The 21,797-nt window shown below is 54.6% G+C and overlaps 6 protein-coding genes across 6 annotated transcripts; 3 read left to right on the forward strand and 3 right to left on the reverse strand.

The window, feature by feature from the left end:
- Window positions 1–94: 94 nt before the first annotated feature.
- On the reverse strand, window positions 95–2,253 carry BDP81DRAFT_312087 (uncharacterized protein; the record flags this gene model as incomplete). The annotated part of the gene is made up of 2 exons (XM_060583773.1): window positions 95–1,650; window positions 1,710–2,253. 2 exons carry the CDS (start codon window positions 2,251–2,253, stop codon window positions 95–97), a joined length of 2,100 nt encoding a protein of 699 aa, XP_060448750.1.
- A 2,459-nt stretch (window positions 2,254–4,712) lies between these two features.
- On the reverse strand, window positions 4,713–9,001 carry BDP81DRAFT_446519 (PH domain-containing protein; the record flags this gene model as incomplete). Its single annotated transcript, XM_060592070.1, has 2 exons — window positions 4,713–5,166; window positions 5,229–9,001. 2 exons carry the CDS (start codon window positions 8,999–9,001, stop codon window positions 4,713–4,715), a joined length of 4,227 nt encoding a protein of 1,408 aa, XP_060448751.1.
- Window positions 9,002–10,645: 1,644 nt separating this feature from the next.
- Window positions 10,646–11,763, forward strand: BDP81DRAFT_158970 (uncharacterized protein). Its single transcript, XM_060581992.1, has 2 exons — window positions 10,646–10,881; window positions 10,948–11,763. Exon 2 carries the CDS (start codon window positions 10,970–10,972, stop codon window positions 11,561–11,563), a length of 594 nt encoding a protein of 197 aa, XP_060448752.1. The 5' UTR covers window positions 10,646–10,881; window positions 10,948–10,969; the 3' UTR covers window positions 11,564–11,763.
- A 1,030-nt stretch (window positions 11,764–12,793) lies between these two features.
- On the forward strand, window positions 12,794–13,711 carry BDP81DRAFT_419445 (uncharacterized protein). Its single transcript, XM_060589776.1, has one exon. The coding sequence runs from the start codon at window positions 12,972–12,974 to the stop codon at window positions 13,524–13,526; it is 555 nt and encodes a 184-aa protein (XP_060448753.1). The 5' UTR covers window positions 12,794–12,971; the 3' UTR covers window positions 13,527–13,711.
- Window positions 13,712–13,905: 194 nt separating this feature from the next.
- Window positions 13,906–14,305, reverse strand: BDP81DRAFT_419446 (uncharacterized protein). The gene has a single exon (XM_060589777.1). The coding sequence runs from the start codon at window positions 14,151–14,153 to the stop codon at window positions 13,989–13,991; it is 165 nt and encodes a 54-aa protein (XP_060448754.1). The 5' UTR covers window positions 14,154–14,305; the 3' UTR covers window positions 13,906–13,988.
- Window positions 14,306–19,329: 5,024 nt separating this feature from the next.
- BDP81DRAFT_311501 (uncharacterized protein) lies at window positions 19,330–20,352 on the forward strand (the record flags this gene model as incomplete). Its single annotated transcript, XM_060583724.1, has 1 exon — window positions 19,330–20,352. One exon carries the CDS (start codon window positions 19,330–19,332, stop codon window positions 20,350–20,352), a length of 1,023 nt encoding a protein of 340 aa, XP_060448755.1.
- Window positions 20,353–21,797: the final 1,445 nt, after the last annotated feature.

The raw sequence follows: 21,797 nt of genomic DNA on the forward strand, positions 1-21,797 counted from the left end.
GAGATCTCTGTCTGCATCAAGCTGGGTTATCCTGTCCTGCAGCCAACATGTCTCTCTCTCTCTCTCTCTCGTTGTCGTACCTTTTACACAGTCCCTAGTTGGACACGGTCTGAACCACCTTTTCTCCGGGTACACTCAACGTCGAGTCCTGCCTCTTCATACCGCCCAAACCGCCCATCTTGCCCATCTTAACCACCAGCATGGTATTCTGGCTCTGCAGCTGTCCCACCTGCTCCTTGAGAACGTCAATCTCCTTGAGCGCCACGTCCCGCTCCGCCTTGACGCGCTCGAGCTCTAGGGCCAGGTTTCCCTTCTCTTCCTTCTCCGCCTGCTTCCGCCGCTTCTCCTCCGCCTTGCGCTGCTCCTGCTCGCGGCGCTGCTCGAGACGTTGCATGTCGCGCCTGTACTTGTCCTCCTGCTTGGCCATCTCCTTGTCGTGCTTCTCGCGGAGCTTCGCCAGGTTGGCAGCCTCCTTTTGCGAGTCTTGATCACGCTTACTAGACATGCGCTCCTGCATCTTGTTGATCTTGTCTTGCATCTTTTGCCGCCGCTCCTGGAGTTTCCTGAGCTCCCTCTCGTGGTGCGAAGACGTTTTGCCTCCTTGGAGGGACGCACCGCCGCCGGAGCCGGACGAGTGAAGCGACATGCTGTCGGGCTGTGTGACCTCTGGTGGCGTGACGGCCTCACCCTCGTCCGTCTTCTCGACTGCTGAAGCGAAGCTTCGGATGGACGATGTGTCGCTTTCAGCTGACTCATCCTCGTCTTCCTCCGCTATCGAGCCGTTGGTGCTCGGTGCAGTGAATATTCCGGGGAGTGCGTAGCCATCTGCTAGGCGACTAGCAACAACGGAGCTGGCCATTCCGAAAGCGCCGGAGATGATGCCGTACAGGCCGTTACTACTCGGAACTGAATTGTCCTGCACCTGTGCCGACTCTTCGGGCAATAGGTTCGATGTTGGTTGCTTGGCCACCTCCATGGGAGAAGCGACCTTTTCGCTCTCGGCCTGCTTAGCGCCTTGCTTCGTCTCCTCCTGCTCGGTATCTGAAGTTGAAAATTCGTCTGCGGTCTTTGCAGTCATCCACTTGAGGAACTTGCCAGCGTCTCCAATGATGCCGGCCGGTGTACCTCGGTCAATCAAGAATCGGGGCACATTGCCGCCGGGATCACTACGTGTAACCATGAGCCACTCAACTGACGTCGTCGCGTCCTCCTCGACGCCTTCACCGGTGTGCCCGGCGTCGTTTCTGGCCGGTGCACTGTCGACAGATGCACCTCGATGACGGCCGTCTGCATCTGCCGCCTTCCTCGCTGCCCGTAGAACAGCCTCCTTGCCCATAGACTCAGCTACAGCCTGTCGTTCTTTGGCGCCTTCCTGGCTGAGATCAATCGACGATCGCGCTCGCGTGATGGCAGCCGGCTTATCGGACGGGATCTCGCGAATGATTTCAACCGACTCGTATTGACCTCGAATGTAGCCTGGTCGCTCGGGGCACTCGGGATGAACGCATGGTTTCGATACAATCATGTACGTCCGGAGCAGCCGCCTACCACCCTCCTGCGGGGCGCCGCCGGAAAAGTCGGAACTCAACAGTAGCGTCACAAAGTCTCTCGGAGCCGTCGGGCCTGGGAATTGCGCCGATAACTGGAATACTGGGCAGATGTTGTCAGTATTTGGTGCCAGAGTCTCAAGTGGTGTTATCCAAGCTCACCTTCCATTTTCCCAGAGCCTTCCACAACTTCGTGTGCCGCCCGCTTCTCTGCTCCAATGCCGCGGATGGCGCCGGCGCCGGGCCCGCTCTGCACCTTCATGGACTCGGCAAACTCTCTCTCGAGGCCCAGCTTCCACTTTTCAAAAGTCAAACCATCGTGAACACTGCGCCGAGCGAACCAGCTGCCCTTGCCGTCCTTGGCGGCAAGCTTATATACGTTGATCGCTAGCGGGTTGTCCTTGGCATTGACCTTGACCTCTTTCCACTCTTTGGACAGGTCCTGCGACAACTTCAGCGCAGCACCGGTTTGGCGCTGAGAGAGAGAGCGGTTGATGTCGGCGACAGGTATCGGGGGATCGGTGTGAGAGCGGGAGCGGCCGTGGGAAGCCGTGGCCTGCTTGACGGCGGCGGGGACGGGAATGGAGTCAATGACTGTTTGGGCGTTGGCGAATACGTCGGTCATGAACTCTTTTGGGTCCTCCTCGGCGACAGATTCCCACTTGATAGGCGCGAGGCCTTTGAAGGGCTCATGGTGCGGTGCCATTGTGTCCAAGGGTGGCGGTTGGCGTCGAGGGCGAAACGGAAATGTGTCGTGTTTAAGAAGATGTCATAGCCCAGGTCGTCCGACGAAACCGAGTAGTGTAGAGACTGGACTGGCGGTGCTGGTGAAGGGGGAAATGCGGACGGAGATTTTCAAGTGTCAAAAGGTAGCGAGGTTGGTGTAGTGTAGATTTGTCGTCGGGGTCCGGTCGCGACCGAGGCGTTGGCAAAGGGGAGTGTTCGTGGGGAAGCAAGGTAGATGCTGTTTGGTGGTCTGCGGATGAATGTGATGGTAAGTGGTCGATTACTGTGCAGAAATGGAGACGAAATAAAGCTTTGGGCGACTTGCAAATAGTGCCCCACGTGTGGCTTAAGAGGAAAGAGTCAAGGACGAAGAAGACAGGTTTGGAAGAGGATAAGCTGCTGCGTAAGCCACAGTACTTGGTAATTGCTGGAATTAAGGTGCATGTACGAAGTACGGAGTATGTATGGGGTACAGAGTAAGGTATGGAGTACGGATAGCGTCAACGGGATGGGATCACCGATCATGGGCTTGTGCGGCACGGGATGGACAAGTTGGTTTGGAGTCTTGGAGGGGCTTTGGCGTCTCTGGCCGACCCGAGCGGACCTAATGCTCCCGTCCTCTCTCTCATTTTCTCAGGTAAGGTAAGGAAGGTACTTTACGGTTGACCATGTTCCATCATATGTTCAATGCGCCCTTGCCCTTTGCTGTGTATCCTTACGTCCTTCCATGTGTGGTGCTGATCCGGTGCAACACTCCTTCCGTGTCCTTGGGAAGGGGCATCAACAGATACGTATCTCATCTCTGCCTCGGATTCTGCCCCAATGACGAAGTAAGACATGCCTACATGGGAAGGGCCGGCCAGGTAAGTCCCCGCCTGCTCCTTGCTGTTCGCTTTTGCTCTGTTTGCTTTCCCCTTCGCCGCGCTTCCTCGCATTGGCTTGACCCTGGCGCTGACGTCACCCCCTGTTCAATGATGTACGAACAGTACGAGAAGGTGCGGTGCGGTGCGGACCCAGGTCCCCTCAATGAGAATGGAAGGTGGGGAGGCCTTTTCCCCCGTACCCTCCGTCCATCTCGACGTCACAATTGGTGGTCAGTCTCCCAGAAAGAGGATCGAGTGGATCCCACCGCGCTAGAGATCGTCTAGAATCCGCGTATTCTGGGCTCGACCTCCGTGCCCTCGGATTCCTCTCATTCGACCCTCGCAAAAGCCGTGACGATGGACCGACCACCGCCAGGCCCTGGAACCATTGCAACGAGGGGAAAGTCCTTCTATGCGGCTCCCTTTCCCTTTTTTCTTAACCCAGTATTTTCATATTTATTTTTTCTCTTATTCTTAGGGACAGATTGTCAGTTATCAAGGGGAAGGTGGGGTTGAGTAGGGAGGGCAGCGGATTAGAGACCTCGTTCTGGAACTTCTGACCAGCGGCGGCCCTTACGTCGTCCAAGGCCGCCCCGCCCCGCCACCGCCTTTCCCACGAGCCACACTGTTGAATGCAGGCTTCGAGGGGGAATGTGGCACATCAGGTTTCCTTGCTTTCTTTCGCCCTACCCGTAAGGCAACGCGGCCAGGTTGTTTTCCAACGGTATACAAGGATTATGGGCGACACGTGAGGTTCTTTCTCCCTTGCCAGAGCACCTTGCCGGAGCAGAAAAGTGATTTGGGGTAAAGATGTGATACCAAAGCCCTGTTTAACTCTTGTCTGCATCGACGTCAACCACATTTACATCGTCATGATCTACCCCAAGGTGCTAAGGTAGGGAGGGCGTCACAGCATACAGCCTAAACGTCAAAGTACACACAATTACCTACACCCATAACACCAACAGCCAGGCCGAGTTTCCCGAGACAGGAGTATGACCTCAAAGTCTCCGGACCCGGCTTTCACATCGGCCGACTCTCTCTTTGTTAGACCCTAGTACTAGCCTACTAAATGGTTTGACCGAACTTTCCGGTGAATAAGGTAATCTTCGATCTACCATCGCAGCCTTTCCATCATGATTGAAGTTGTTAGATGAGAGGAACTAGGCGTTGACTTATATCAGCCGTAATACACCTTTGGCTTCTGTGTTTTGATTCATTGTATAATCTACAGATGACATCCGTCCGCCTCAATCGCTGGTGTTGCAATAGAAGCAAACCACTCGCTTCTGTGCCATCTACTCTACATTTAAATGCGATTTGAGCATGAGGTATCAGTCGTAGCAAAACATCTTCTCATCAGCCCCAAACCAGTCATAAAATAAGTAAATCATCAAGCGGATACGAGGTCGAAAGCAGAAAAAAAAGTCATCATCCAACGTAATCAAATATTATCCTCCATTTCAGAGTAGAAAAAAAGAAGAAAAAAAAGGAACAATAGACTGTAAGCTCTATAAGCCTCCATGTGCTCTCCAAACCCACGGCAACGCAACACAAAGGGGACCAACAAACTCCTCTACAACCCCGCCAAAGAGCTTCGCTCGCTCATCAACGACTGGTGATCCAACTTACAGCTCCCACAATACGTATCGTACCACTCCCGCAGCGCCTCCTTCTTGCCCTCGTCAATATTCGACGTCAAGACCTTTTGGCTGCCACTGCCGCCGCTGCCACGCTTGCTCTTAGAAGCAGCGGATCCGTCCTCCTCCAACACCGTCTTGAGCTTCTCGCAACGCATCGTCTCGTCCGAGAGCCAGTTCTCCCACTCTGACTGCACCATCTCCCGCTCGATGCTGTTGACGATGCGCATCGCGACGAGAAGGTCGTGCCGATACGATCCGAGACGCTGTCGAGTCCGGCGCAGTCGGCGCGCGGTCGCTCGGCTCGTCGCTGATGACAGTGTCGACCCGGCGTCTTCGTAGGGGCTGTCCAGGTCGGTGGCGTTGGCAACAAATTGGAATGTAGTGAAGCTATGATAAGAAATTAGCTATCGTGTCTCTAGACTCCAAACCGTCAGTGAAGGTTCACTTACCAGGCACTATTGGTGGGCCAACTGTTGTTGTGGCCGACCGCACCCGTTGCCTCGCCCAGATCCGCCATATAGATGGCCTTGCTCATCATCACGTTCGGGCCAACACCGACCCGGGTCATAAACTTGGCTGCTCGCCTCTCCGTCCACCAGGTCGAGCTTTCCTTGGAGGTCAAGGCAATGTTGGTAAACGCGCTTACGGCCAGGACGAGAAGGATGAGTCTATGAGCCGTGACCACGCTGAAGAACGTCTTCACCACGGCGATGGCCCACATGATGAGCGATGTTACCGCACTCTCGCCAAAGGAACGCAGCGTCTCCAGCAGCATGGCTGTCAGTGTCCGCGGCTTGATGAGCTGCTTCTTTGACGCGGCTGCATCGGCCGGAGAAAATACGACAACTTGCGTCTGCTGCCCAATATTTCCGTACACCTGGATTGCTCTCTTCGTTCGGCTGTGTGGGCCGAGCTTGCGCACCTGGTCCGTCGCAACGTCTGCGAGCTCTTCCGCATCGCCCTCAGCATCGTTCAAGGCCTGCCGCTCTACCAAGTTCTTCGAAAACGTCGGTATCTTGGACCATTCCACCTTTGTGTAGATGGCCAATTTACACTTTGACTTGGCCACATGGGTGATGACAACCTTGGTCACCAACTTGAAGTCTTGAGAATGGGGGAGATGCCACGCCGTCTTGATGTGTGTCACAACATACGTAACGTGTTCCTGGAAGACGTCCATGGTCTGGTAGTCGACAACGTCAACAGTCTTGGGTCGACCGATCATATCCTTGTAGTCGAACTTGAACTGGAACTCACGCCTCATCCGGCCATGGTCTGCCAGGGCCCAGGGCCCTTGGGCAATCTGCTGAGCTCTCCGTTCAAAATAGAGCTTGGGAAAGACAAAGCTCTTATCTCCAAAGAGCACATGGAAGCAGGCCTTGGCGCTGATCTCAAAGTGCCGCTCTGCAACCATTCTCTGCATGTCTTCGGGTTCGAAGATCACGGGATGAGCAGGCACCTGCACTTTGGGGGTCTGCCTCGAACCAGGCCCTGCTAAGCGAAGTCTAGGTCCAAACTGGCTCTGGCGCCTGGCTGGGCGTCCAGAATGCGTACCGTCATCGAACGGCGTATTTGATGAGACCTCTTCCCAACTTTCAATGCTTGGGCTACGCTTGCTGTAGTCCTCGTACTCCAGATTGATCAGTGCGCGGATGAGCTCCGGCAACTCCATTGGCTCCTCAGATTGCAGGTCGTCAATGAGAAGGTTCATTCTCGCGTGCAGAAGCTGAAGGTTGTCCAGGAAAATCTTGATGGTGATTCTGGTGTAACCCGTCTCGTTGCCATCCTCTCCGAGGTGAAGGAAAATGAAGTCGCATTCCTTACCGGGCGCGGCTGTGACCTCGGCTATTATGTCGAGACTGATGGCATAGGCAACTACGAGGCCCATTTGTTGTCCGTAAAAGTACATGTTGTCTGGAGTGATATAGATACGGCCGTTGCCTGCCAGTCCTTGCCCGTGGGAAGGCGAGTCCTTGCCTGTTGAGCTTGACCAAGCAGCGCGGAAGACGAGGACAAGCTTCTCGTCTAGAGAAGCATTGGGGAACAGGATCCGGAATTGGAGGTGCTGAATTCTCAGCTCTGGAGGGTATCCCTGAACAAAGGTTTCCACAGGCTGCCTGAACGGCGTGTGGGCTTGACTGGGTTTTGCATCGACACTGACAGTCTTCCTGTGCCCGGTAGTAGGGGTCGGAGGCTTCTCTTCGCCAGGCTTGCCCACCTCTCGGACTACTATTCCGAAGGGGTTCTCTTCGAGCAGGCCAGGAGTGCGAGGACGGCCTGGACCTGAACCGTACACTGTACTCCAAGGACTACTTCCCCAGTAGTTGGCGAGAACAGAAGTAGGCATGTGGCTAGTGGTGTCTGATCCTATACTTCTGTCGACGGATAGCATCACAGCCGTTCGGCTGAGGTTTGTTGCCGCAGGTGGTCTTGCCAGCGTCAAAGGGGCCAAAGTTCCTTGTACTGGATCCAGAGCAGGCAATCTTGAAGTGGACGAGTTCTTCGACCCAGCTTGTGGGGGGGAAGGGTATCCGGGAAGGTGGCCGTGGCTTGCTATCAAGCCCGCGATGCCGCCAGCGCCGGGGGCTCCGCCAGCAGCCACCGCAGCTTCGGCACCCGCACCAAAGGTCGCTTTTCGGTGAAGATCTAGCTTCTGGATGATCCTCGCTGCGTGGTCGCGATTGCTTTCTCCCTCCTCGCGCACCATCTCTCGGCCCAGGTCACGCCCAAGGGCAGTGATAGACCGACGCGGTGCACCTGCGTTCACGTCGAAGCTGGCACGACCGGCCATGCTGCCGTCCGAGCCGGGAACCGGTAGAGTTCCAGCCCGGTCAAAGCTGCCGGAGGGCTCCTCGCCAGCCACAACGGCGTCCAGAGACCTTGCTGAAAACTCGGGAAGCGGTGGCGGCGTGATGGAGAAGGCGGGATCGGCACCGGCGGGTGAGGAGGCGCTATCCCTGTCCATGCTGGCTTCAAATGCTCTCTTCTTGGCCACCTCGAAGACCTCCAGCCACTCAGTCAGCTGATTTTGGGTCTCGGCCTGGAGAACCAAGGTCTGGCTCTTTGTCTTGACTTCGAAACAGAATCTGCGATCCTCGGCAACAGCAGGTTTGGCATTGCACAAAAGGACGCCAATCTCATCGCCTTGCAGCACACCCTGGGGTCCGTTGATCAGCCAGCCAAAGATTCCCTCCCGGCAATAGTACCAACGACGGACCCAGTTCGATCTGGCCGGCTTTCCGTAAAGGGTTTTGAGGAAGAGCCAGCCCTGCTTCTCCGATACAACAGCAGAGCTTTCTTGTGGCTGGACGCTGACCGGACCTCTGGAACCTAAGTACTGGACCGTCGACGCACTGTAATCCTCCAACTCGCGGGATGGCTTGAACGCTTGCAGGGTACTTTCGCCAATATCGCGGCGTGCAATCTGCAGTTCCCTCTTGAATACAAATTCTGTGGTTTCCATCTCTCGCGACCAGCCACGGATGCGATCCATCTCGGAACCCCACTTTGTCGATACAGCAGCGGCGTCGCGCGACCGCTTCATTTCCTTCCAAAAGTCGGAGCTGACACGCACAAGCAACTTGTCCAGACTAAAGCGAATCTGTGGCGCAAGCTGGCAGAAGTCCATGGAGACCTTGAGATATGCCTTGCGGGTCTCGTACACGGCGAACGCTTCCTCTCTGATAGCAGACGGCTCCTTTGTCTTGGACTGGCTCATATACCGAGCCATAGCTTGATCGAAGTTTCTCTGTGTGTGGTCCAACACCCTCCTGACTTCCTTGAAAGAGCGCAGGTCGGCGGCGACGAAGGATCGGATGGGGTCGACGGATATGGTGTCCATCTTCCGCACCGTCGACATAATCTGAGTCCACCATTCCTTGGAGCCGTCGCTTATTCGGCGCAGAGCGAGGAGGGTGTAGTCGTGATCGACGATGGCATCGGCGGTTGCAGCGGGTGGGAAGATCTTGGACAGGTAGGTGTTGACACTTTCTTCGAGGGCTAATATGTCACGCGTGACGCGAGACGTGGACCTGACGTAGTCGTCCAGCCATTTCTCGACATTGTCGATATGTTCTCCAAAGTGCTGCGCAGTGGAACGGAAGGTAGGAGAGTCGAGAGATGCCTCGTTCAGGCCGACGGGAATCGCAGGGCTCGTTTGTTTTTGCGTTGTTGTTGTCGTTGCGGCAGCAGCCAAGGCGACAGAGGCCACGGGCTCAGCCATCGTAGGTAAGAATCGACGGTGTCGTCGTCGGGGACGACTAGGGAGTCGTTCGTTCGGTCGGTCGGTCAAAGGGATATCATCTGTGTTTATGATGGGCGCTATGCATGCTCTACAGGTCTGAACGATAGGATCTCTTGTGTATCGGAGCGGAAGAATGCTATATGGCGGATGGAAGTTGTAATGACGTCGGCGAACGCCGCATTTGGGGAGAGCCACGGGTACAACTTTTGGGAGGTGTGCTGTCAATGTCAAGCCTCGCCTCGTTGTTTGGAGAATAGGCTGAAGCCCGGCGGTGGGGGAGCCAATGAAACCATTCTCGCTTCGAGCTTTAGCGTCCGCGTTTACTGAGCGCTCCACCGTAAATTCGGCCGAGATCACCCCACGACTCACTGAAGCCACCTGCTGGTGAGATTACCTCAGGCGGGGGTGCTCACGGGGCCTGACAAGCAGTGACAAGTTACTTGAAGGAACGGGAAGGCACTTAAGCTCAGCCCAACTTTCCTATTACGGACAAGGCATGGCCCAAGCTCCCCTACTCCTTCCCCTTCAGTGTTCCATGCCATTGACAGTCCCTTCCTTCCATTCTGTGCTTCTCCAAACTGCAACTTGGAGACAGACCTCAACTCAACTCAACCTTTGGCGTTTTCCCCCTCCACTCTCCTGCAAAAGTATTTTCTCCATCCTCGTACGAATGAACAAGCTTCAAACATGGTTTGCGCCCTCCAAAGTCTCAATGCGATGCGTCCTGCATTGGCCGAAGAAGAATAAAGCCTTTCCGGAAGTCGGCATCAGCCATGGCAACATCAAACATCGCCTGGCACCTAACGGACTTCTTGTTCTGTTCATCCCTTAAAGGTCACTTGGCATACAGAAGCTGAAGCAGTCTTCATGCGCCCGTCCGCCTCGATCAGAGCCCGGCAGACAAACGACTCAGGTCTGGCTCATGCTCGACTCGAGAAGTAGACAAGTTTTTACCTGATCAACAGGCTCATGCTTGTGTAAGGTGTCGTCGGTAGCCTGCGCTCGCTTCAACGTCTGCCGCCCACCAGGCTTGCAACCACATCAATCCCCGGATTATCTGCCGCGAACTTGGACCATCTGGAGTAGAACTTATCCATTTGCCGTCAACATCGAGTCATGGAGACGAGGACGCGACATGTCAATAGCTGTCGTCACATAACTGACAAGGAGACAGCTACCTCGCGAAGCTCAACAAACCTAACCGGGCCTCAGCATGTCTTGCCATGCAAACTGCACACGCATCTGCCCCCGTCAAACTTACTCGAGCTTCTCTGTTCGAAACACGGGGCTATCACGACTGGCCGGGACGTCGTCGTTACTACACACGCATCCACGACAGAATTACAATCCCTATCCCTATCCTAACCTGGCATCCCAGACGCTGGTTCGTTTCTGCAACGGGCTCGACTGAGTGGGCTTTTTGGTGAAACATTGTTCCATCATCGACGGGTGGGAGGAAACAACCATAATGGCATCATGTTGGCCACAAACGGTATGGATTGTCCCGCCGCCAACACTGGCAACACTGGTCCATCTCGGAGCCGCGTGGCTGTCGAGTGTCGACTACGGAGTACATGCGGGCTGGACTGTTGGTGTCCTGTGCCCTTTGTGGAGGTGGAGGGTCAGGTCAATGCTAAAATCTCGGTCATGAGCGAGTCAACGTTGCCGTTTTTTTGCCCTCCCGCGGGCAGCACAGCCCCTCAGCCCCTCCCGTGTGGCATTTTTCATGCACCACCGGTGCCCGCTGTCCACTGACAAGCAATCGGCTTGAAGCGATCAGCGGGTCTTCTGCATTGGTAGCAGCACATTTCAGCTGCTCAAGGGGTACAACGTACCCAACCACGGGGCCCCCGTATTCGGTCTCTCACCAGGAACTGTGTAATAGGTCCCCTGAGTTGTGCGTCTAGGTACTAACTGTCTTACAGACCACTCCGTGCAGTAACTCACATGCTCCTTCTGCTGGTCTTGCCGGGAACCTCGCGTTCCTCACGTTGCAGTGGCATTTTCAACGGTTTCGTCAACTCAACCTCTCGCTCCACCCTCCTTCACCAGCCTCCCGGCGCCTGCGCCACACGCGGATCTCCCAGGGTGGGGGAGCACTCGCCGCACAGTTTCTTCCCCGGCCGGCAGTCCCTGTTCTTTTTTTGGATACTCGCTTTTTCGGAACCTCGAGATCTGGGGAAACCCTATAGAGGACGATCGTCGGTTTTCGGGGTCGCCATTTTCCCACCTCACGCCATGAGACAACTACGCAATCGACATGCTTTCGCGTTAACGTACGAATGCGCATTCATGTCTTGTTTGCCAACACACCAACCGTCGGTGGTACTCGAGCAAAATGCGGCAGCCTTAGATATTCATCCTCCACTTGGGCACGGGCACGATAGCTGGTGGCGACTATTGGTACGATCCCCGTTGGCTTCAAGACCAGGCATGCCTTGCGTAGGAAACCTGTCCAAAACGAACCGTCCTGCTCACCTTAGGCACTGGGCTCAAGGCTCAAGCTTGTTGTGCTATTTTGGACCCAGCCTGAGTCACTAGACAGATCCATGAATCTTTGCTAGATTTTCGCAAGAGCCAATGTCGTTCCACTGGCGTCCGACGACAAGTGACGCATTGAGATCACCCTGAATATGGGCAACAGTCTGCACTGGAAACGAATAGTAGTGCAAAGATGCCTTCCTGCAGGAGCTTGATACCTCTTGATATTCAACTTGTTTTCCCGGGCTCCGCCAAAGCCATAGGATCTCCTCCCGCACAACCGTGCGGCAAAGCAAGATTTGCGGGTCGCGGGCCCAGCTACTGGGGTAGGGATCTGCCGTGGAGTGTGGCGACACCAGAAACGACACAACCTGTGAAGCTTGGCTTGGTGCTACCTTGAAAGAAAATCCCGGGTCCGAAACCCCTTTCTCCCAGAAGACGGGATACTGAGGTGCTCTGTATGGTTTGCCATAGCCTTGACAAAGACAAGCCTCTCACTCACCGATGGGAAACTCCATGTGACTCAGGTCAAGTGACGGCAGTAGTGGTCACGAGCTCTGACGGCCAACGGGCACTGGCTGCTGTCAAAGCCAGCCACCCGAGGTGCGGCAAACAACGGCGGAGCCGCCTGCTTCGACAACAGGCGAAGGCCGCGGGGGCCAAAAATAGGTAGTCAGCAGACCCATCCGTACTTACAACTTGCCGCGACGGCACAAGAGCCGACTTCTGCCGACTTTGCTGCGAGGGAGACTCCACCACGTCCGCTTGTTCGACTCCACGACGACTCGTTTGTTGCCTTCTGCCGCGTCTATGACCGGACAGCCGCCGCACTCTCACTACTTTCAGACTCCCAAGCGAGCATTCACATCCGTCTAGGGTGCCATTGCAAACCCACACTGTCTCTCCCTGCGATGCCGACACCGGGTCGCAGAGCAGCCAGCTTCCGCCCGGATGGGATAGTGGAATTTAGCAGGGAACTTAGAACTACGTGTTCGGATTTGTTTGCAAACGAGTCCATTTTGCCACAAAACCAATATGTCATGGTTGACGATATGGCACCAAGGATATTTGCTTGCTTTCTGGACATGTTTCTGGGCGATGGCCCCTTGTTTGAGTCAACACCAACTGGTTCGGCATTTTGGCAACTCGATTGGACGGCAGATTAATTGTGACAGATCTTAATCCGCTTCTGGAGAGGTTCGAGAACGGTTGTTTCTGCAGCCGGGCACCCACGAACGGGGCAGGCCCTTTCCCAATCTGGCAATCTTGGTATGTAACCTCTCCTGATGACCATGACCTTGCTCATCCGCCTGTCCCCTAACCTGGCGCCAAAGTCGTTGCGCCATTAACGGTGCCATTATTGCTCAGTGAGCTTTCGCTGCGTCTTTCAGGTGTCAAGGGGAAGTTCCTAGGAGCGTTTTGACTCCAACCGTCTCTCCTCATGATGGATCTCTAGAGCATTTAGCTCATGATTGGTCTAATATCAAGCCAGAAATTCAGTATTTTTGCCAATCATGATGAAGTCGCTCGGCCTTTTCCCGTCCAGGCCCACATAGTCCAAATCTGGCCGTCAGCTCAACAGCCAATGAGGCACCAGAAGCCAGCTTTTTCCCAACCACACCTCAGCTCACCTCGGCCGCTAGCAAGGACATCAACCTTGCAAAAGGCCATCTACAGGCTGTCATTGCTCGACGTTTACACCCTCGAGTCCTCGACCACCCTTTCTACCTCTCCACAACGATGTTGGATCCCGTTCCATTTCGACGGACCAACCCCCTTCGGCTCGGCGGCGATGCGAAGTTCAGAAGGGAGGAGGGCAATCCCACGCTTCCGGAAACGCTCTACACGCCAGTTCTCAGACGGAATAGCAACGCTGCCATTGCGGTACGCCGCGCCATCTGGTCTGATGTCGCTGTCCAAGGCGGAGCCCGGCCGGGACTGCAGGCGGTTGAATTTAGTGTTGGTTCTTTTGGCGGTTCTTCCTCCGGCTTCTTCGGCCGCTCCAATCATGGCAGTGCCCTGAGTCTCGTGAAAGTCGAGCCGGCCCAGCAACTGCGACCTTATTCTCCAAGGAGGTCTAAGTTGCATATCGAGATGCCCAGTCAAGGTCACATACGATGCTATGCGGGTTATTGGGGCTACCCGCCGTCGCGGCCGCGCCTGCGTCGTTTCAAAGACGATCTCCTGCTAGAACCTACATGATGCAGGGCGACACGCAGAAGTGTCCTCAAGGCACATGCAAGTCATAATGGTACTAATAATCGATAGAAAGTGAGAAGAAGCGTCTGGACCACACGACTGGCCAAGACAGACAGGCCATTTTATGACGGTTATCAGAAGACGACTCATTCATCTCCGACGAGGTCTCAGCTAAGCCAGTGCAAGATTGACCATCGCCAACGAGCTCGATCGCCATGGTTGTCTTGGCCATGCTGCTGGCTCTAGGGGCTTGTCGAATGTAGCCATGGCCTTGTCCCTGATCTAGCTAACAAGAATCAAGCCACGGTCTCCAGATCGACGAAGCTGGACAGACACAGTCAGGTGCATAAGCGCAACCTCTTGACGGAACTTCAGGATAGTTTCCTAGCGGCAGACGAGTCGACATAGGCAACTTGGATTTCTCACGCCTGCATGTTACAGTACCACCCATCCCAGGTTACAAAAAGTCTGGACCTGCGCGGGCTGTTATGCCAGTGAGCATGATATCACAAATGTGTTCCAATCATGGCAGCCCTCGCGACGATTGTACGCCGAAGGCTCTACGCAAGCAGATCTGATACTTCGCAAAAAGAGCAAGGTGCATGATCAAGGAACATGCGAGTAGCTGAAGGGGCGCGATGAGTAATATTTGCAATATGATATATCGAAAACTACTTTTGGTGAGAAGGCCCGGCTCGGACAGTTTGAAATGACCGCGGAAGCGATCTAGACGGCCCCGGTGCAGACCCAACAAGAGGTTGACCCGATCGTGGACACTTGTCAGACGAAGCGCTACATGGACTGTGGGCGTCGAGGCTACGGCGGCTCGGTCACTTCTTCATTCACCCCACTTTACTGGGCATCGGTTTGGAGAGAAACTGGCAGCTCTTCAACCAGGACGCACCCTGTATCTCAGCAGTCAGGGGTACGCTTTGCTCAAGATACATGTGAAAGGAGGCGCTTGGTGTTGGTGGGTGCCGGCAAGCAGGGGTAGGCCTTCTTTGAGACAGTAACATTCCTGACAAGCAGCGACAAGTCTCGTTTGTTTCTTTTCTGTCAACCGACTGTCCGGGGACTTTGGCAGTTGGGTTTGCAGTTTGTGCGACGGCAACGACAATTCGGAGGTGTCTCTCATCGGGCCTGTCTCTAGCCGGAGAGACACGGATTCTGATTCAGAATTCAGACTTTACGCGGACAAGTTTCTCGTGGGATTTATCAAATTAGGACAATTGGCCGTGGACTTTTGCGAATGCAACAGAGTACAGAGAGGGGGAAAGTATCGACCTAGTGAAGAGATGCTGATAGACCGATGGTACTTGACCGACATACTCTTTTTGGAATGAGGGTACTTGGCCCGAGGGTGGCGGCGACTTACGATTGCAAGAGGGGAACATGGACTAGTACGATAGGCCCAGCAGCCCGGATCCCCCTTGTATCCTCGATCGGAAAACAAGGCATCTCAGGCAACGGACGCATCGCAACGCATTCGTACGGAACGAGATATCCAGGAGGCAATATGCGGCTACCACGATGACTTACCTGCCTTGTCTGGAATGTGGACAGAGGGCGTATAAGGGTCGGTAACAAGGATTGAGTTTAGGCTGCGTTTGCTGTCCCGTACTTTCTTGTTGTTCGCACAGGCCACGGAATCACGGAATCCAAGTACCAAGACAGCAGTCCGGTTTGCCTCACGAATATCGGCGCGGCGGGTTTACCCAGGCGTACAGGTGTTCAAGCACGAGCTCCGCCTGAAATGCCAGGTCGGGAGGCCACCTCACGAACACATCATCACATTTCACTGGAGCCGTAAGGTTTGAGTCTCTTGGATATCCCGAGGCACGCGATCTCTCGCCTTGCCTCGCTTTGCGAAAGACCTTTGTGGCGTAGTATTCCGAGGACGCGAGAAGCCTCTGAACGGGTCATGGACGACACCGACAAGCCACAGGAGCCTTGCGCGGACCAGCGGAGAGGTACACGGACACTTGACTAAATAGAACGGACCAAAAATTCGGATTGGGATGGCTTCCACGAGTTCTTACAGAAGGCGGAGGGAAGTTGGAACGGCGGCGAGAGATACAAGTTACCTTAGTCGGGCATGGTAGGGCATGGCATGGCATGGCAGCACGGCCAGGCCTACGCTTGCATCTGCACTGACATCGGTCATTCTCAGCTCGCTGCTGGGGATTTTGGGCTCTTTTGCGGGATCCGACGGTTCCCATTCGCCTGGCCTCTCGGATTCTGTCATTGAGCATATGCAGGTCGCAGCACAGCCCTGATCTTGTACGGCGGTCCCTACTATAATTTTTGGGGACATTTTTTTTCTTCTTCTTTTTTTCGTCCGTCTCCTCGCAAGTTTTTCGCCGCCGCCGCGCCGCCGTCGCTTTCGCTCGCTTCATGCAGAAGCGCATGCGCTGCGCAGCTCGGCACGTACTCTGTACAGACTACAGAGATCGGATACTCTTCTTTTTTCCCTCTCTGAACCTTTTTTTAGAGTCTCCATCGATTTGGCTCCAGAAAAAGCGCAAAGATTTACACTTTACTCTGCTGCTCATTGCCGTCAACCGAATCTGCCGCGAATCTTTCTGAACCGGGATTGGGGCCGAAGGAGGGCGGACGGCAAATCAGAAGATAACCTATACCCAATTCTTTCCCTACACTTCGGTCTGCGGATACTTTGCCTGGGACGTACTGTATCCGTCCATGGCTCCGAATTGATCCAGAGTATGATGCCGAAGTCTGTTCTGACCCAAAGACAGATCTACCTGAGCGTTTTGCGCCGTCTCCGGTGCCCCGTATCTAAGCCCATAGGAACCTCTCGTTTGTCTTCTTCGCCTTACCACGCCCGACCTAAGCAAGCCTTACCCGGGGTCGAATGGATTCCCGAGCCTGGTTGTTCGATGCGCTTTGTCACCTCTTCACATGGTGCTGGCATAATTCTTGGGAATGTTGGAACGATCTTCAAGACTTGTCCCAGACTTTCTCTAGGTCGTTGTTGGACGTTGTAATCCACAGCGTTGGGCCTATAACGAAATGTGGCGCAGATGCAAAAGACCACGCACGCCTCACACAATGCATTTCAGAAGCCACGATCTTTCAAGTTTGGACAGTCTAAACCAAGACGGGAAACATGTCTCTGGCAAATCTCGACCCAAAAGGCATAGCAGGAAACAAGAAAAGTGACCCAGAGTCAATTAGGTTGCTGGTAACGTTCCGACTCAACGGGCGGGCAGCCTGCCAGCCACCTCGCATCAGTCAGCGGCACTTCATCACCACCAGCCAACGGGACGACGTTTGGTTACATCGCTCTCACAACTCTCACAGAAGGGTGTTCCCACAGGCGGCATAGTAAAAAACCAAATACAGAAGAAGAGAAGGAAAAAAAAAAAAAAAAAAAAAAAAAAAGTGCTGGCCCAAGCTTGCGACGCAGGCAGGCGACGGCATCCGAAGCAGTCAGGGAATTCCTGGCTTGCCCTAGGCCATCTAGCCTAAGCTTGCCAACCTGCCAAACCTTGCTTCGGCTCACTCAGCTGTGTGGCTGCTTGGTTTACACACTCTGCAACTTGACATGACAAGACTCACGACATCCGTGCAAACGCCAAGTGGCGGGAGGTGTGGTGTCTGGCTGCCTACCTACTCCATGTAAGTGAAATGGGGCCTACTCCGAGAGGGAGTCACTGGGCCCGAGGTGGGCTGAAAACTCACTACTGCGTAGTAAGGCCAGGCGAATTTGGTTGCGATGTTGGCAAAAGAGGATGAAGAGCGCATGAGTGGAATGGCGATGGCGAACGGACTCGAGAGGCCAACGACTAACGCAGGTCCATGTTCGTTGGAGTCCTCCCATTGACCGACTTTGACGTGTCCAACTGGATATTGTTGCTAGATCCGCCACAAGCTAGGATGCTCTACGGATACGCAGGTTGTGGCATGAAGAAGACGAGCATCGCCGACCCCAACGCCAACGCCAACGCCAACAACCAGGCCAGCAAGCCTTGGGCTCCAGCTTCCAGCTCCCCCCGGCCGCCGCCGGCCCTCAGCTTCATACTGTAGGTATCCCGTCATGGAGGGAACAAGACCCCGTTGGGAGAGGAGAGGGCAAAACGAAAAAAAGAAAAGAAAAAAAGTATGGAGTCCCGGGTGAGGCGACGAGGAGACCTGGAAGCCGGCCCAAAATGCATGCACCGCGCACCGAGGCTACCCTAACCTGAGGCCTACTTGCGTACCTACCTAAATCCGTACGGATACAGAGCGAGCCAGTCATTCAGAGTATGCCTAGGGCCTGTCCTTGGATCAGACGCATGTACCGGTCCATGGCCAGACATGTACCTCTTAGAGGTACCTACCTATAGCAAGTAGTCCCCGGCGCCATAGGGAGATCCGATGCTACTGCACGGCGCGCTGCGCTGCCCCCCGCCGGCGTGCATCATCCATGGATGATGGATCTTCTGCCTTCCTGTCTCTTCCAGCTAGGTACTCACGTACTCTGGACTCGAAGCTCTGGGTTCCAAGCTCCGGGACTTGAGAGATCTGGTTCTGGCTACGGAGCATGATTCTCTTCTCTGTTTCTCTCTCTCTCTCTCCACTTGCTCCTCCAACTCGTAAGGGGTGCAAAGAGCGAGGAGCAAGGAGTAGCCAGTGACAAGTTCCTAGTGGAGGTAACCTACCACACCCCTTCCCCCTTCCCCTCTGCTTGCGCCCTCTTCCCGCCTCCTGGACCATGGACCATGGGAACCGCCTGCCGAAAGCCCACCGGGCTGGTCGAGGCGAATGGGAAAGAAGGCAGTCAGTCAGTACCTACTTTTCTGGTGAGCGGGGAGTACGAAAGGTGCAAAAAGAGTAGCAGCGGGACAACCTCTGAAGGGAAAAGACTCAGTTTCGTGTACCCCGGTACTTGACCTAACCGCCAGAGGTATCCCTGTCCCACGCATAAGTCAAAGTCCTGGGGTACTCGTCACCTCATAGTGCTCCGTACCGCAGCCGCAGCAAGCAAGCACCACACCCATGACAGGCCTTGACTGCGCTGAACAGCAGTGAACATGAGTGGGTAGAGAGGAGCAAAGAAGGCTGACCGCAGCTCTCTCTCTCTCTCTCTCTCTCTCTCTCTCTCTCTCTCTCTCCCGTCCTTCCACTCCATCTCTCTCACCAAGCCCCATGCCCCAGGGCTGTCTCTTCCTCGGGCGATTATAACACCCCACCACCCTCGCACCACATCCTGTCTCTTCTCACCCTCCCTCTTCCTCTTCACGAGCTCTTCGTCCTCCTTCTTCTTCTTCTTATTCGTGGTAGCAGGCGTGCAAGCCAAATATCCCTTGTTATCCTCTCGGAATCCTTGGGACCGCCCAGCTCCGTCATCACTTGTTTCCTTTATTACTTCATTTTCCCTCCCCGTCTATCCCACCCCTCTCCCCCCGCTGTTCTCGAGGTGTCTACCAAAATCAATAAGACAAGATCAACAAGAATACCGTCCAAGATATCAACCACCAAAAAAGACCCTCTACCCGAGACTTATCCTTGACGACAACAACGACGACGACAACGATAACGACAAACCCGCCTCTTTTTTTGTCATCACCTCACACCAACTGATCCTCCCCGTTCATCCTCCACTCCAGATATCCCCCACCAACAACATGCCTGTCCAACTGCTACCAGCCTCTGCGGCTGCTTTCGCCCCGAGAGCCTCGTCAGTCAACGTCGTGCTGGGATCCAAGGTCGAGCCGTGGTTGACACAGACACTGAAGCGCATCAACCGGATTAAGCGTCCACTCAACAGCGTCCCTCAACATCAAAGATGTCTGACCGAGACACTCTCATCACCCAACGCCATCTGGACTCTCACTTCCATCATGCTCCCCAAGGCCCCGGAATCCGACTTGCGCCAGGACGCCAACCCCCTCGTCGAGGCCCTGTTCAACTACCAGCTTCTCCACATCGAGGCCTACATCGTCCACGTCGACATGGTCCTGCGCAACGAGGTCGCTTTCAAGCTGACCACCGACTCAATAGGCGCTTTGGTTGAGTACCACAAGGAAATCCACTGCGTCGACAGCAAGGCCAACACCTATGACTGGTCTGAGAAGGACCAGCAGTGCAAGAAGCTGCATGAGGATTTCGTCCAAGCCATCAACAAGTTTGTCTACCGCACACATGTTACCGCCTTGGAGGGGCTTGAGGAAGAAGGCGCTGGTGAGCTGCTCTCTGGTAAGAGCGAGGAGGTCAAGAGCAACATCATGGGCCTCATGAAGCCCCTGCTACCTCCTCCTCCCCGTGTTGTCGATGTCATCAGACAACCACCCCTGCTCCCCAGCTCACCCGCAAACGCAAGCATCTGGTCGCAACCCCCTACACCGGCCAGTCTGGTCGCCGTGGATGCGTGGAGAGTCCTGCCATCAAGTCCGAGCATCGCATCAACATCTCACGAGTCGACGCCAATCTGGGCCAACATTGGCATGAGCGAGGTTCAGATCCCCTCCCCTACGCCTTCATACAGCCAACCATTCTCCACGGCCGGGCTCTACTACAGTGCACCAGCAATCACGGCGCCCATCCCAGCGTTGCCTCTCCCCAGCATGTTCACGCCTCAGTGTGGCGTGAGCGTCGGCTACGGTGGCTTCGGCTGGGATCGCTACCAGGAGTACACGACGACGATGTGACAACCAGAATCCGTCACATCTGAGACTTACCCTGTCGTAACGACCTCATAGCATTGCCAGGCACGATGGTCCCATGTTTCCCGGAGAAAAGTTGAATTCTTCTCGGTCTGCTCCGCATAGAATCATCCACAGGCATATCGGCGTTTTGCATCAGCAGGGGAGCGAACGGTGTTACGGGACTCGCGAGATCAACCAAACAAAAAAGATATAATCGGGGGTTTTTCTTTTGTCGGCAGCAAGCGAGCGTATGAAATTTTTTTTTTTTTCAGTCTTTTCGATATCCGGGGAACAACAACCACCACCACTCACTCTGCCGCAAGCTCGGTCACCTTTTCATTCGAATCATCTCATCATGGCTGGGTCCGGGGCGGGCATTTGAATGCATTTACATTTGGGTTGGGGGGGGCTTTCGAACATATAGGCGGCCTGTTCTCCTTTCCCCTTTCTCTACTATTTCCTTTGGGTCTTCTCTCATCTACACAAGAGGAACACGCAGCAATGCAAACACCCCCCCCCCCCCCCGCTCGGCTCCAGGCCTGGAGCCCGAGACAGAAGAAACCGACAACCTTTTGATTCTCGATTCCCCCGTTTTGGATTTCTATTTTTTGTCCATTTTTTTTGTTTGGTTTAAGAGGCTTTCTTAGAGATACCCCCCATCGGCATTATACTGGATCGGAAGATACCAACCGCTGCGCATTTTGCTTTCTTTTCATTTCCTTGGGCTTGGGTTCTTGTCTTACGGATGATTCATAACGACCATTTTACGACCAATAACGAATATTCACGACTGCGCGCTCAACGATACGAATCAAGACGACGTTGCTCCGGGCTCGACGCCACGACATACGATTTTCTTGGTTTTCTTCGCTTCGCACAGGCTATCGAATTTCAGTTACAGCAAAAGGCTTGCAGACCGGACTGGATCCAATAATAGCAACGCTTCTTTGCAAGAGGTCGATATACATAAACAACAATCATCGCGTAGCTGAGACTTGGTTGTATCAGGGATACACAACTGTCAAGGCAGACACTGGCTTGTCGACAAGATCTTTGGCTTCAGCCGTCTCCTCGAGGCCCGTTGCGGCACAAGAGAGAGACGGCTGACATGGAAATGGAGGAGAGATGGGACTCGAATCAACAGAACAAAAGAAGCTGGGCATCGCAGAAAAGACATCTTGCTGGGCAGGATACGATGCAGAGACCTCTGGCCATAGCCTTGGACTCTCTGCTCTCACACTCACGATCTTCCCCGCTCGACTTACGCGGGCGCGAACGAACCCAAATCAGGCCATGCTGATTACCCCACCTGGACACAAGTACGACACTACGGAAACCTGCAAGTCGGGACTGGATGTGAACGGAACGTTGTTACCGGGCTTGGGGGTCATTGTGTGGAATCTGGGGAAAGGGGGGTCGCGCCCGTGGCAGCTTCGGGTGAGGGAGAA

The sequence above is a fragment of the Colletotrichum phormii genome (genome assembly GCF_030913505.1).
Source record: "Colletotrichum phormii strain CBS 102054 chromosome Unknown BDP81scaffold_4, whole genome shotgun sequence".
Classification (NCBI taxonomy): Eukaryota; Fungi; Ascomycota; class Sordariomycetes; order Glomerellales; family Glomerellaceae; genus Colletotrichum; species Colletotrichum phormii.